General features: G+C 38.9%; 1 protein-coding gene across 1 annotated transcript in view; it reads right to left on the bottom strand.

The window, feature by feature from the left end:
- C10H14orf39 (chromosome 10 C14orf39 homolog) overlaps window positions 1-12,697 on the bottom strand; it is a 47,211-nt gene extending 34,514 nt beyond the window's left edge. Inside the window, exons 1-4 of the mRNA XM_070378510.1 lie at window positions 12,649-12,697; window positions 12,494-12,550; window positions 11,351-11,477; window positions 2,669-2,758 (exon numbers count right to left, since the gene is read on the bottom strand). Coding sequence (XP_070234611.1) covers window positions 2,669-2,758; window positions 11,351-11,477; window positions 12,494-12,550; window positions 12,649-12,697 — 323 coding nt within the window. The remainder of the gene's footprint in view (window positions 1-2,668; window positions 2,759-11,350; window positions 11,478-12,493; window positions 12,551-12,648) is intronic.
- Window positions 12,698-14,557: the final 1,860 nt, after the last annotated feature.

The raw sequence follows: 14,557 nt of genomic DNA, 5'->3' as shown, positions 1-14,557 counted from the left end.
AACCAGTCTGTTGTTCCATGTCCAGCTCTAACTGTTGCTTCCTGACCTGCATACAGATGTCTCAAGAGGCAGGTCAGGTGGTCTAGTATTCCCATCTCTTTAAGAATTTTCCACCGTTTATTGTGATACACACAGTCAAAGGCTTTGGCATAGTCAATAAAGCAGAAGTAGATGTTTTTCTGGAACTCTCTTGCTTTTTCAATAATCCAACGGATGTTGGCAATTTGATCTCTGGTTCCTCTGCCTTTTCTAAATCCAGCTTGAGCATCTGGAAGTTCATGGTTCACGTGTTGCTAAAGCCTCGCTTGGAGAATTTTGAGCATTACTTTACTAGCGTGTGAGATGAGTGCAATTGTGCGGTAGTTTGAGCATTCTTTGGCATTGCCTTTCTTTGGGATTGGAATGAAAACTGACCTTTTCCAGTCCTGTGGCCACTGCTGAGTTTTCCCAATTCGATGGCATATTGAGTGCAGCACTTTCACAGCATCATCTTTCAGGATTTGAAATAGCTCAACTGGAATTCCATCACCTCCACTAGCTTTGTTTGTAGTGATGCTTCCTAAGGCCCATTTGACTTCGCATTCCAGGATGTCTGGCTCTAGGTGAGTGATCATACCATCACGACTATCTGGGTTGTGAAGATCTTTTTTGAATAGTTCTTCTGTGTATTCTTGCCAAGTCTTCTTAATATCTTCTGCTTCTGTTAGGTCCATACCATTTCTGTCCTTTATTGTGCCCATCTTTGCATGAAATGTTCCCTTGGTATCTCTAATTTTCTTGAAGAGATGTCTAGTCTTCCCATTTCTATTGTTTTCCTCTATATCTTTGCACTGATCACTGAGGAAGGCTTTCTTATCTCTTCTTGCTATTCTTTGGAACTCTGCATTCAAATGCGTATATCTTTCCTTTTCTCCTTTGCTTTTCACAGCTATTTGTAAGGCCTCCTCAGACAGCCATTTTGCTTTTTGCATTTCTTTTTCTCGGAAATGGTCTTGATCCCTGTCTCCTGTACAATGTTATGAACCTCCATCCATAGTTCTTCAGGCACTCTGTCAGATCTAATCCCTTGAATCTATTTCTCACTTCTATATAATTGTAAGGGATTTGATTTAGGTCATACCTAAATGGTCTAGTGATTTTCCCTTTCTTCAATTTTAGTCTGAATTTGGCAATAAGGAGTTCATGATCTGAGCCACAGTCAGCTCCCAGTCTTGTTTTTGCTGACTGTATTGAGCTTCTCCATCTTTGGCTTCAAAGAATATAATCAATCTGATTTCAGTATTGACCATCTGGTGATGTCCACGTGTAGAATCTTCTCTTGTGTTCTTGGGAGAGGGTGTTTGCTATGACCAATGTATTCTCTTGGCAAAACTGGAAGGTGTTATATGTCTTCACAGAACCAGTCAACTTCAGCTTCTTCAGCATTAGTGGCTGGGTCAGTACTTGGGCCAGTACTTGAGTACTGAAATGCAGTACTTGGGTGTAATCTCAAAAACAACAGAATGATCTCCATTCATTTCCATGGCAAACCATTCAACATCACAGTAATCCAAGTCTATGCCCCAACCACTAAGGCTGAAGAAGCTGAAGTTGACCAGTTCTGTAAAGACATACAACACCTTCTAGAACTAACACCAAAAATAGATGTCCTTTTCATCACAGAGGATTGGAATGCACAATTAGGAAGTCAAGAGATACCTGTAGTAACAGGCAAGTTTGGCCCTGCAATACAAAATGAAGTAGGGCGAAGGCTAACAGAGTTTTGTCAAGAGAACACACTAGTCATAGCAAACACTCTCTTCCAGCAACACAACAGACAATTCTTCACATGGATATCACCAAATGGTCAATGCCAAAATTGATTATATTCTTTGCAGTCGACGATGGAGAAACTCTATACAGTCAGCAAAAAGAAGACCTGGAGTTGACTGTGGCTCAGATCATGAGCTCCTTACTGAAAAATTCAGACCTAAATTGAAGAAAATAAGGAAAACCACTAGGTCATACATCAATTATACCTCAATAAAGCTGGGGGGGGGTGGAAATAGTAAAAAAAAATAAAATAAAAATTAAAAATAAAATTGATACTGTTCTTATCCAATTATGTTAAAAATAAAAACATTTAATTTTTTTTAATTAAGTGAAATTATTATATAATGTGTTCCAAGTTCCTCACTTTGTTTCATTATATTCACTAACTACATTTAATTCCCCAAACCAAGTGATTTAACACATAATAAACCCATACAAATATTAATATTTCTCCATCAGAATATAATATCCCACTAACCAACTGAAAAACACAAATTTTATATAAAAATACCCTTTTAAAGCCAATATTCCAATTTTCTCATAAGCTAACTTTATAAGAGGCTACTCCTTAAGGTGTTTGACCATAGCAACTCAGTCATAAAAAACATTAATTGAAGCACTCTGCTTTATATTCCTACTGATAGTTACTATGCTAAGGACACGTTTAAATATATCCAAGGTTAGAAAGAGCTTTATAACAAATAGGTAGGCCAACAATGACAACCAAAGAGTCCAAAACAGTGGATTTACTTTTAAAAAATTTTGTGTACATTTTTCAATTAATATTTTTACAAATAATGTCTTATTAAAACTAACTTATAGAATTGATAAGCTTAAATTAATATTTATACTGTACTTGTCTTTTTCAATAGTTTCTTGATAAATAATAAATTGCTCCTGCATGTAGTCTTCATGTTTATGAAATACATCACATGTTGGCTTCCAGCTATGGAAAAAAAAATACTATAATTAGCATCTAAGAATAATAAATTGAAGAAATGATAAAAATGAATGTAACCACTTAAACAATCTTTCCTTTCATGGAGAAAATAAGCTTACATCAAGAAAAACATTCCCATTTCCCATCATCACCACTATGACCATACATGCAATTGTATACATGTTTGAATGTCAACATCCACTAATTTTCACATAAAGTTTGTTTGGGAACCATGACTAGGGAAGGAACAAATTTGACATGCCTGGATTGTGTATTGCAATGACATCTCCGGAATATACTCTGCAACACTCTATGTTGTATAGAGTGTTGGCATCAGGCTATCTTTCTCATCATACTTATAAGATCTTGGTTAAGAAATTCTATTGGAGTAAATATTTATAGAGTTGTTGCTGTTCAGTTGCTAAATCATAACCAACTCTTTGTTGGTTATGAACCAACCCCATGAACTGCAGCATTCCAGGCTCCCCTTATTTTACCATCTCCCAGAGTTTGCTCAAATTCATTTCCACTGAGTCAGTGATGCTATCTAACCATCTCATCCTATGCCACTCCCTTCTCCTTTTGCTTTCAATCTTTCCCAGCATCAGGGTCTTTTCCATGAGTTGGCTCTTTGCATCAGGTGGTCAAAGTATTGGATCTTCAGCTCCAGCATCAGTCCCTCTGATGAATATTCAGGGTCAATTTCCTTTGGGATTGATGGGTTTGATCTCCTTGCAATCCATGCAACTTTCAAGAGTCTTCTCCAACACAATTTGAAAGCATCAATTCTTTGGTGCTCAGTCTTCTTTACAGACCAACTCACATCCGTACATGACGACTGAAAAACGGACTCTACAGATCTTTGTAGATAAAGTGATGTCTCCGTTTTTTAATATACTGTTTCTGTTTGTTATAGCTTGCCTTTCAATGAGCAAGTGTCTTTTAATTTCATGGCAGCACCTGTCACTGTCTGCAGTGACTTTGGAGCCCAAGAAAAGAAAATCTGTCACTGCTTCCACTTTTCCCCTTGTATTTGCCATGAAGAGATGGGACCAGGTGCCCTGATCTTAGATTTTTGAATGCTGAGTTTTAAGCCAACTTTTTCACTCTCCTCTTTCACCCTCATCAAGAGACTCTTTCAGTTAAGTTCAGTTCAGTCGCTCAGTCATGTCCGACTCTTTGCGACCCGATAAATCACAGTACGCCAGGCCTCCCTGTCCATCACTAACTCCCAGAGTTCACTCAAACTCATGTCCATCAAGTCGGTGATACCATCCAGCCATCTCATCCTCTGTCGTCCCCTTCTCCTCCTGCCCCCAATCCCTCCCAGCATCAGAGTCTTTTCCAATGAGTCAGTTCTTCACATGAGGTGGCCAAAGTATTGGAGTTTCAGCTTTAGCATCAGCACTCCCAATGAACACCCAGGACTGATCTCCTTTAGAATGGACTGGTTGGATCTCCTTGCAGTCCAAGGGACTCTCAAGAGTCTTCTCCAACACCACAGTTCAAAAGTATCAATTCTTCGGCACTCAGCTTTCTTCACAGTCCAACTCTCACATCCATACGTGACTACTGGAAAAACCATAGTCTTGACTAGACGGGCCTTTGCTGGCAAAGTAATGTCTCTGCTTTTGAATATGCTATCTAGGTTGGTCATAATTTTCCTTCCAAGGAGTAAAGTGAAAGAAAGTGAAGTTGCTCAGTTGTGTCCGACTCTTTGTGACCCCATGGACTGTAGCCTATCAGGCTCCTCTGTCCATGGGATTTTCCAGGCAAGAGTGCTGGAGTGGATTGCCATTTCCTTCTCCAGGGGATCTTCCCGACCCAGGAATCAAACCCAGGTCTCCCGCATTGCAGGCAGACGTTTTACCATCTGAGCCACCAGGGAAGCCCCAAGGAGTAAGTGTCTTTTAATTTCATGGCTACAGTACCCCTACCATAGTTTGCCCTCAGGCCAAACTACGGGGAGGGAACACAGCCCCACCCATCAGCAGAAAATTGGATTAAACATCTACTGAGCATGGCCGTGCCCATCAGAGCAAGACCTGTTTGCCCCAGAGCCAGTAACTCTAATCAAGGAGCTTCTACAATGGCACCCCACTCCAGTACTCTTGCCTGGAAAATCCCATGGATGGAGGAACCTGGTGGGCTGCAGTCCCTGGGGTCGCTAAGAGTCAGACACGACTGAGCGACTTCACTTTCACTTTTCACTTTCATGCACTGGAGAAGGAAATGGCAACCCGCTCCAGTGTTCTTGCCTGGAGAATCTCAGGGACAGGGGAGCCTGGTGGACTTCCGTCTATGGGGTCGCACAGTCAGACACTACTGAAGCGACTTAGCAGCAGCACAAGCCTTTTATCCTTATCTACCAGAGGGCAGATAGAATGAAAACCACAATCACAGAAAACTAATCAAACTGATCACATGGATCACAGCCTTGTCTAACTCAATGAAACTATGAGCCATGCCATGTAGGGCCACCCAAGACAGACTGGTCATGGTGGAGAGTTCAGTCCACTGGAGAAGGAAATGGCAAACCACTTCAGCATTCTTACCTTGAGAACCCTATGAACAGTATGAAAAGGCATAAAATATGACACTGAAAGATGAACTTCCCAGGTCAGTAGGTGCCCAATATGCTACTGGAGAGGAGTGAAGAAATAGCTCCAAAAAGAATGAAGAGACTGAGCCAAAGTGGAAACAATGCCCAGTTGTGGATGTGTCTGGTGGTGAAAATAAAGTCTGAAGCTATAAAGAATAATACTGCATAGGAACCTGGAATGTTAGGACCATGAATCAAGTTAAATTGGAAGTGATCAAGCAAGAGATGGCAAGAATGAATGTCAACATTTTAGGAATCAGTGAACTAAAACGAACTGGAATGGGTGAATTCAATTCAGATGACCATTACATCTACTACTGTAGGCAAGAATCCCCTAGGAAGAATGGAGTAGCCCTCATAGTTAACAAGAGAGTCCACAATGCAGTACTTGGGTGCAATCTCAAAAACGACAGAATGATCTCTGTTCGTTTCCAAGGCAAACCATTTAATATCACGGTAATCCAAATCTATGCCCCGACCAGTAACGCTGAAGAAGCTGAAGTTGAACAGTTCTATGACGGCCTACAAGAACTTCTAGGACTAACATCCAAAAAAATATGTCCTTTTCATTATAGGGGACTGGAATGCAAAAGTAGGAAGTCAAGAAGTAACAGGCAAGTTTGGCCTTGGAGTACAAAATGAAGCAGAGCAAAGGCTAACAGAGTTTTGCCAAGAGAATGCACTGGTCATAGTAAACACCCTCTTCCAACAACATAAAAGACGACTACACATGGACTTCACCAGATGATCGATACTGAAATCAGACTGATTATGTTCTTTGCAGCCAAAGATGGAGAAGCTCTATACAGTTAGCAAAAACAAGACCAGGAGTTGACTATGGCTCAGATCATGAACTTCTTATTGCCAAATTCAGACTTAAATTGAAGAAAGTGGGAAAAACCACTAGCCATAATTCAGGTATGGCCTAAATCAAATCCCTTACACTTATACAGTGGAAGTGAAAAATAGATTCAAGGGATTAGATTTGATAGAGAGAATGTCTGAAGAACTATGGATGGAGGTTCAGAACATTGTACAGGAGGTGGTGATCAAGACCATCCCCAAGAAAAAGAAATGCAAAAAGGCAAAATGGTTGTCTGAGGAGGCCCTACAAATAGCTGAGAAAAGAAGAGAAGTGAAAGACAAAGGAGAAAGGCAAAGATATATCCATCTGAATGCAGAGTTTCGAGGAAAAGCAAGGAGAGTTAAGAAAGCTTTCCTAAGTGATCAATGCAAAGAAAGAGGAAAACAATAGAATGGGAAAGACTAGCGATCTCTTCGAGAAAATTAGAGATACCAAGGGAATACTTCATGCAAAGAGGGGCACAATAAAGGAGAGAGATGGTATGGACCTAACAGAAGCAGAAGACATTAAGAAGACTTGGCAAGAATACACAGAAGAACTATTCAAAAAAGATCTTAATGACCCAGATAACCACGATGGCGTGATCACTCACCTAGAGCCAGACATCCTGGAATGTGAAGTCAAGTGGGCCTTAGGAAGCATCACTACAAACAAAGCTAATGGAGGTGTTGGAAATTCCAGTTGAATTCCTCAAAGATGATGCTGTGAATGTTGCACTCAATATGCCAGCAAACTTGGAAAACTCAGCAGTGGCCACAGGACTGGAAAAGATCAGTTTTCATTCCAATCCCAAAGAAAGGCAATGACAAAAATGTTCAAACTACTGCATAATTGCACTCATCTCACACACTAGCAAAGTAATGCTCAAAATTCTCCAAGCAAGGCTTCAATAGTATGTGAACTGGGAACTTTCTGATTCAGAAAAGGCAGAGGAACCAGAGATCAAACTGCCAACATCCATTGGATTATCTAAAAAGCAAGAGAGTTCCAGAAAAACATCTGCTTCATTGACTGTGCTAAAATCCTTTGCTGTGTAGATCACAACAAACTGTGGAAAATTCTTAAAGAGATGGGAATATCTGATCACCTTACCTGCCTCCTGCAAAACCTGTATGCAAGTCAAGAAGCATCAGTTAGAACTGGACATGGAACAATGGACTGGTTTAAAATTGGGTATGTAGTACATCAAGGCTGTATATTATCACCATGTTTATTTAACTTATATGCAGATTACTTCACTGGGAATGCCGAGCTGGATGAAACACAAGTTGGAATCAAGATTGCAGGGAGAAATATCAATAACCTCAGATATGTGATAACACCACCCTTATGACAGAAACCAAAGAACTAAAGAGCCTCTTGAAAGTGAAAGAGGAGAGTGAAAAAGCTGGCTTAAAACTCAACATCCAAAAAATGAAGATCACGGCATCTGGTCCTATTACTTCATGGCAAATAGATGGGGAAACAATGAAAACAGTGACAGACTTTATTTTGGGGGGCTCCAAAATCACTGCAGATGGTGACTGCAGCCATGAAATTAAAAGACACTTGCTCCTTGGAAAAAAAACTATGACTAACCTAGACAGCATATTAAAAAGCAGAGACATTACTTTGCCAACAAAGGTCCGTCTAGTCAAGGCTATGATTTTTCCAGTGGTCATGTATGGATATGAGAGTTGGACCATAAAGAAGGCTGAGCATTGAAGAATTGATGCCTCAACTGTGGTGTTGGAGAAGACTCTTGAAAGTCCCTTGGACAGAAAGGAGATCAACCAGTCAATCCTAAAAACAAATCAATCCAGAATATTCACTGGAAGAACTGAGGCTGAAGCTCCAACACTTTGGCCACCTGATGTGAAGAGTTGACTCTTGGGAAGCTGGGAAAGACTGAAGGCAGGAGGAGAAGGGGATAACAAAGGACAAGATGGTTGACGGCATCACTAACTCAATGGACATAAGTTTGAACAAGCTCCAGGAGATGGTGAAGGACAGGGAAGCCTGGAATGCTACAGTCCATGGGATTGCAAAGAGTCAGACACGACTGAGTGACTGAACAACAACAACAACATATTCCTACATTGTGTGAGCAAGGTGATTTTCTTATTTCCTGGCCAATACCAGGTATTAACCTTCTTTAAATTTCTGTAAAACTTAAAGGCAAAATAATGTACAATAATATATAATATTATTGCTTTAATTTGGATGTCTTTGATCGTTAGTAAGATTGAGCATTTGTTCACACGTTCATTAGACATACATTTCTTCACTTTGGTATTTACTTATTTACTGTCTTTGCCCATTTTTTCTAATGGGGCTTTGGCTCTTTATTACTAATTTCTACAAGCACTTTATATTTTTAAAATTAACCCTTCTTTGATGTTTTTCTACTTTATCTTTTTGCTTTTTGTATCAATTTGAGGTGTTTTTCTTTTTAATTTCTATGTATATTTACCATTTTTTCCCAGTGTGATTTCTACCTTTGATGACATAGAAAGATCTTCTCTCAAAGATTATAGTCACCTATATTGTCTTCTCATACTTTCATGAATTCATATTTCACATTTAAATCACTTAGCCACAAGCTGAAATCATGAACTAGAGGTATTTGTGCATTAAAATCAACAGATCCTACTAACTGTCCTCAGAACCCAGCAGAGAATAATCTTGTATAAAGTACATCTTGAACACAGTAGGTTCTAAGGAGAAACTACCAGTAATTTTCCAGAACCCACTGCAGCTAATTGAGGGAAACCACGGGCAGGTCATGGTGGAGAGGTCTGACAGAATGTGGTCCACTGGAGAAGGGCATGGCAAACCACTTCAGTATTCTTGCCTTGAGAACCCCATGAACAGTATGAAAAGGCAAAATGATAGGATACTGAAAGAGGAACTCCCCAGGTCAGTAGGTGCCCAGTATGCTACTGGAGATAAGTGGAGAAGTAACTCCAGAAAGAATGAAGGGATGGAGCCAAAGCAAAAACAATACCCAGATGGGAGGGATTGGGGGCAGGAGGAGAAGGGGACGACGGAGGCTGAGATGGCTGGGTGGCATCACCGACTCAATGGAAGTGAGTTTGAGTGAACTCCGGGAGTTGGTGATGGACAGGGAGGCCTGGCGTGCTGCAATTCATGGGGTCGCAAAGAGTCAGACACGACTGAGCGACTGAACTGAACTGAACTGGTAAAACCTACTGCAGTATACCTCAAAGAAAAAGTTGAACAGTACATAGTGTTTTGTTAATGATACTGCCAAAAAAAAAATTTAAACATTGATAATTTCAGTGTTAGCAAGGTTGTGAGGAATAGAAACTCTCATATATTGTTGGTGAAAGTATAAGTTAGTATAATTTTTTTGGAGAGAAGTTTAGAATTATTTATCAAATATTTAAACATGCATACTCTCTGATCTAGCAATGCCATTTCCAGGAGTTCATTCTATAGCAGCAGTTCTAGAAATATGGAAGGAGACCTGTATATATTGCTTATAATAGGAAATAACTGTAAATAACCAAAATGTGTATTAATAGGAGAATGATTAAGTAACTTAGGATGCATCAATACTATAAAATACTATGGAGCTGTTAAAAAAAGAATGAAATCTATACACAATCATCACATGTATAGTACCATTTACATTACATATTGTTAAATTTTAAAAACAAGTTGAAAAATCAGAACAGTATGATTGCATTTTTGAGACAAGCAAAGTCAGAAATACAGGTAGATATATAAATAAGCATACGTAGTAATGGTGTTGAATGTATATTTTAAAAGGTCTGAAAGGGTGCTCACTGTTAAGAGTGATTACCTATAAGAAAGAGGACAGGGTCGGGGTGGGGACTACAGACAGGGAGAGACTTTTTACTCCATATATTTGTATACTCTTTGAATTTTTATACTAGGCATGTGTCACTTTTATTTAAAACGACTATGAAAAAGTAATAAGGGAAACCAAAAAGCTTATGAAATTTTAAAATAACAAAACATTTTAAAACAGGTATGATTCTTTAGTACTTAATACAAAGACAGTGGCCCACATAAAATTAAATACAGAAAGCTAACACACTTTATTTTTGTAAGTACCTGATCATACAATTAGGTTCCATTAACAAGTCTTAGTAAAAAAAAAAACAACAAGTCTTTGCTTCAAAATGTTTGTCTTAAATAATATTAATAGATATAAATATTAGAATAGGATGTGAGACTATACTGAAAGAATTAAGATACTAAATAGTTTTATTTTGAAAAGCTACTAATTTTGGGCTAGTTCCCTTAGACAAAAAGATCTTGAAAATTCAAAGATGAAAATTATTTTAGATCCATTTATCTAATAGGAATTTTCTATACTGAGTCTAGATTATTCAAAATATTATATTTATACTAACTGGATTTGAACTAGAGAGATCTTAGGGCTTTCCTGATAGCTCAGTTGGTAAAGAATCCGCCTGCATTGCAAGAGACCCCACTTCAATTGCTAGGTGAGAAAGATCCTCTGGAAAAGAGATAGGCTACCTACTCCAGTATTCTTGGGCTTCCTTTGTGGCTCAGCTGGTAAAGAATCTGCCTGCAATGCACGAAACCTGAGTTCAATCTCTGGGCTGGGAAGATCCCCTGGAGAAGGGAATGGCTACTCACTCCAGTATTCTGGTCTGGAGAATTCCATGGACTGTATAGTCCATGAAGTCACAAACAGTCAGACATGACTGAGTGACTTTCACCTCACTTACAACACTTACTTCTTTCTTTTGAACCTTCTGTTTTCCCTTTTACATTGTCTTGTAACAAGGAAATTTGAAGACCTGATTCATCATTTTCCTAATATTGGTGAAGTGAAGTCGCTCAGTCGTGTCCGACTCTTTGCGACCCCATGGACACCAGGCTCCTCCGTCCATGGGATTTTCTAGGCAAGAGTACTGGAGTGAGTTGCCATTTCCTTCTCCAGGGAATCTTCCGGACCCAGAAATCGAACCCAGGTTTCCCACATTGTAGACAGACGCTTTACCGTCTGAGCTACCAGGGAAGTCCAATATAAAATACCTCTTTCAAGCAACAGTGTCTTCAACTATGAACTCAATACTCCTGAATAAGAGAATCTAATGACAATTATTGAAAGTTTCTTTAAAATACTCACTTACTACAGTTGTCTTTGATCTCTTTACTATGTTTACAGTAATGACCAATTTCCTCATCTGTCGTATTTATAGTTTCATGTATCTTACAAACAGTAGCTTTGTATTCTTTAATATCTTCAAAGCATTCTAGAAAACAGAAATATTTATTTTCTTAAGGAGAAATTATAAATTAAAAATAAACAAATACAGTAGGAAAAAAGATATGGCAACTGACCTAAAAAAGGAGAACCAAAGAATGGACAGGAAGTGAAGCTTGAGATGGGAAGGGCCCTAAAGAGCACAGGACCAGTCAGGCTTGGTCCTAGACCCAGAAGCTAAGAAGTCGTGTTTGAGATTGAAGAGAAATGTCCCCCGTTCCATCTCTAATGTAAGAGGGCTAGATTAAGAAATGTCTAAGATCAATGGTATCTTATGATGTTATGAGTTCATGTAAACATTTATTCACATGATACTAACTTAAGAGTTGTTTTTGACAAATGTGAAATTTCTATTAATCAATTCCAAGTCATTATTTAATATATCTTCAATTCACTTATTTCTTTGTCACTAGTGAGTAAACACAAGATAAAAATAAAATGTAATTTCTTTAAAAAATTAAAACAAATTCTTAATTCCCTATTCTCTTTTGTTACAGAAAAGATAAACAAATTTATTAAACCTTTCAGAACTATTAGAAATAATGATTGTAGCTTCTTTTGATAGTTTTTATGTAGGATCTTAAAACACTACATTTATATAATTTGCTTTATCATTCTACTCATAATATTAATTTTAATAATTAGCAATCCTGAAAATGTGGCATCCATTAATCCTGGCCACTGACTTTTGATGATTTCTAAAAATATTTAAAATTTTTTACTCAAATGTTTGAAATAATCTGTATTGAAGAAAAAATATTTTCAATTTTATGTAATTATGAGTGATTTCTACTTAAAATTCCTAAACACAAAATAATTAAATGCTGAATACAGAATACCGACATGTACTATTGAAAAACTAGCTAGGGTAAATAGCTTATTATTATTCACTAGATAGAAGGGGGAGCTCTAATGCCAACTATAAATTACCCTAAACCAAGCAACTGCATAACATCTTATATTCTATAAAAAAGTAAAACATCTTTGTCATGCAAAACTACTTACTGTTAATTCGCTGAACTATATCTTCTTTAGTACTTATATCTTGTTCATACTGGAAAACTAAAATAAATAATTTTTTTGTAACTTCATTTCATTGTTCAAATGTCAAATAATAATACAAATTGTTACCTACTTCTTTATTTTCATTTTATACCTACCAAATTCTAGCAAAAGTCTGTCCAGACTGACAAATAGGCTGTCATTCATCTTGGACACTTTGCTAAAAAGAAAAATAATAATAATAAGGAAGGATTTTCTAAAAACCTTTTGACAGAGTATTATTACAGAAAAATATGGATGGAAGAGACACCTTCATCTCGGTACTGGGCAGGCATTTAAAAAATGAATGTCGTTATATATATTAAAATAAATATATACAATTATACATAGTAAATTGAATGTCGTTGCATTACTAAAAGTTCACAATTGTTTATACATGGTAGTGCCATAAGTCACTGAATAATCTGGAGTCCACAGACACCCAGATTTCTCCAAAGGACATGCTCTTTACAATAAACGGTCATCTCTGAATGTCCTTTCTCGGCGTGAGTACTACGTGTAGCAAAATTCTGAAATTCCTTCACCAACAGCTAGGTAAAACCTACAGGAACCGTGCAATTTGACACTTGCGAATTTACCACCAAGAATCTAAAAGTGGAGGTATTTACTGGACTACCAAGTCGCGTTAAAACAAACAAACAAACAAACAAACGCCTGAGGCGGGGTTTGGACCACTCTTCACCACAGAGTCGAAGAGCTACTACTCTTCCCGCGCGTTCTTAAGCGGGGAGTTTGCTCGCCGACTCCCTTCAGAGACTACTCGCTTCTTTTCACCCGAGACTGTCCCCGACACTCCAGCCTCCCGGCGACCCCCGAAGCCTCGAGCTGCAGTGCGGCAGAAAGCGAGGCCACGGGCCGGGAAAGCCCCCAGAACGCAACCTCCAGTCACACTCCGGGGACAGGGCCCTCCGGCCTCACAAACCCTTCATGGCCGCCTGCCCTCGGAATAACCGCCATCCACAGTTCTTCCCCATGCACCTCACAGTGACCCCCTCTGGGACCCGAACGCCCACCCTTCCTTCCCGGATCCCACACTCTACTCTGGGTGGCGAGAGCCGAGGACGCGACAGCAGATCGCCACACAGACCGGTCCGAGCCCCGCCTCTACCTTGCTCGGCCCCACCCAGCCGCGCGAAGCCCACCGCCGGAGCTCCAGATCGCGCTGAAAAGCAAGGTCCGACTCCCCGCGAGACCGGCGCGGCTGCGCTCACGCCTCCCTCCCCCGCGAAGCGAGAATCAAGCATCCCGCCGCCCGAGACCTGCTGGGATCAGAAGCCCTAGACCCAGGCTAGGAAACCCGTCGGGAGCTGTTGTTTTCTTTCCCTAAGACTAGCCATTCCTTTTGTGAAATAACAGTTTAAAATGCATTTCGGAGAAGAGCAATAAAATTGACATTAACCTTAACATGACAACAAAAACCACTCGAATCAATCGTCAAAATTCAATTTCGCATTCAGGATTCAAAACTCGCTGAAAAGCAAGTCTAAGAATTCAAATACATTTTCATTTAACAAACATTTTGAGAGTGGTATTTGTTTAGTTTCAAATAAAATGTACATTAATATTTTCTTTCCAAAATGCTGTCTTTGTAATTTATACTCTTAGACCTTGCATATCTAAGGTGAAATAAAGAATTCACTTTATAACTTATAACTTATTTATGGTTTATAACTTGTTCACAATGATTTAGACAAATAGTCCCCCCAAACTGCCTTCATTATTTGTATTGTTGTTTAGCCACGAAGTACTCCTTTGCGATCCCATAGACTGTAGCCTGCCAGGCTCCTTAGCCAATGGGATTATTCCCGGTGAAAATGATGTAAATAATTTTCTCAATTCCCTACACCTAAATTGTTTCACAGATTATTAAAATGAAAAAGATACTTTCAGAGATTTTTCTTAAGTACTTCAGATCATATATGCAATAACCAGTTTTATTATAATGTGATATAATGCTGTGCTTATTAGTATCAATGATAGTGAGTCATCAAGGCTAATTTAATGTAA

The sequence above is a fragment of the Bos mutus genome, chromosome 10 (genome assembly GCF_027580195.1).
Source record: "Bos mutus isolate GX-2022 chromosome 10, NWIPB_WYAK_1.1, whole genome shotgun sequence".
Taxonomy (NCBI): Eukaryota; Metazoa; Chordata; class Mammalia; order Artiodactyla; family Bovidae; genus Bos; species Bos mutus.
Note: the sequence above shows the minus strand (reverse complement) of the source record. Positions and strands in the feature narration are given on the sequence as shown.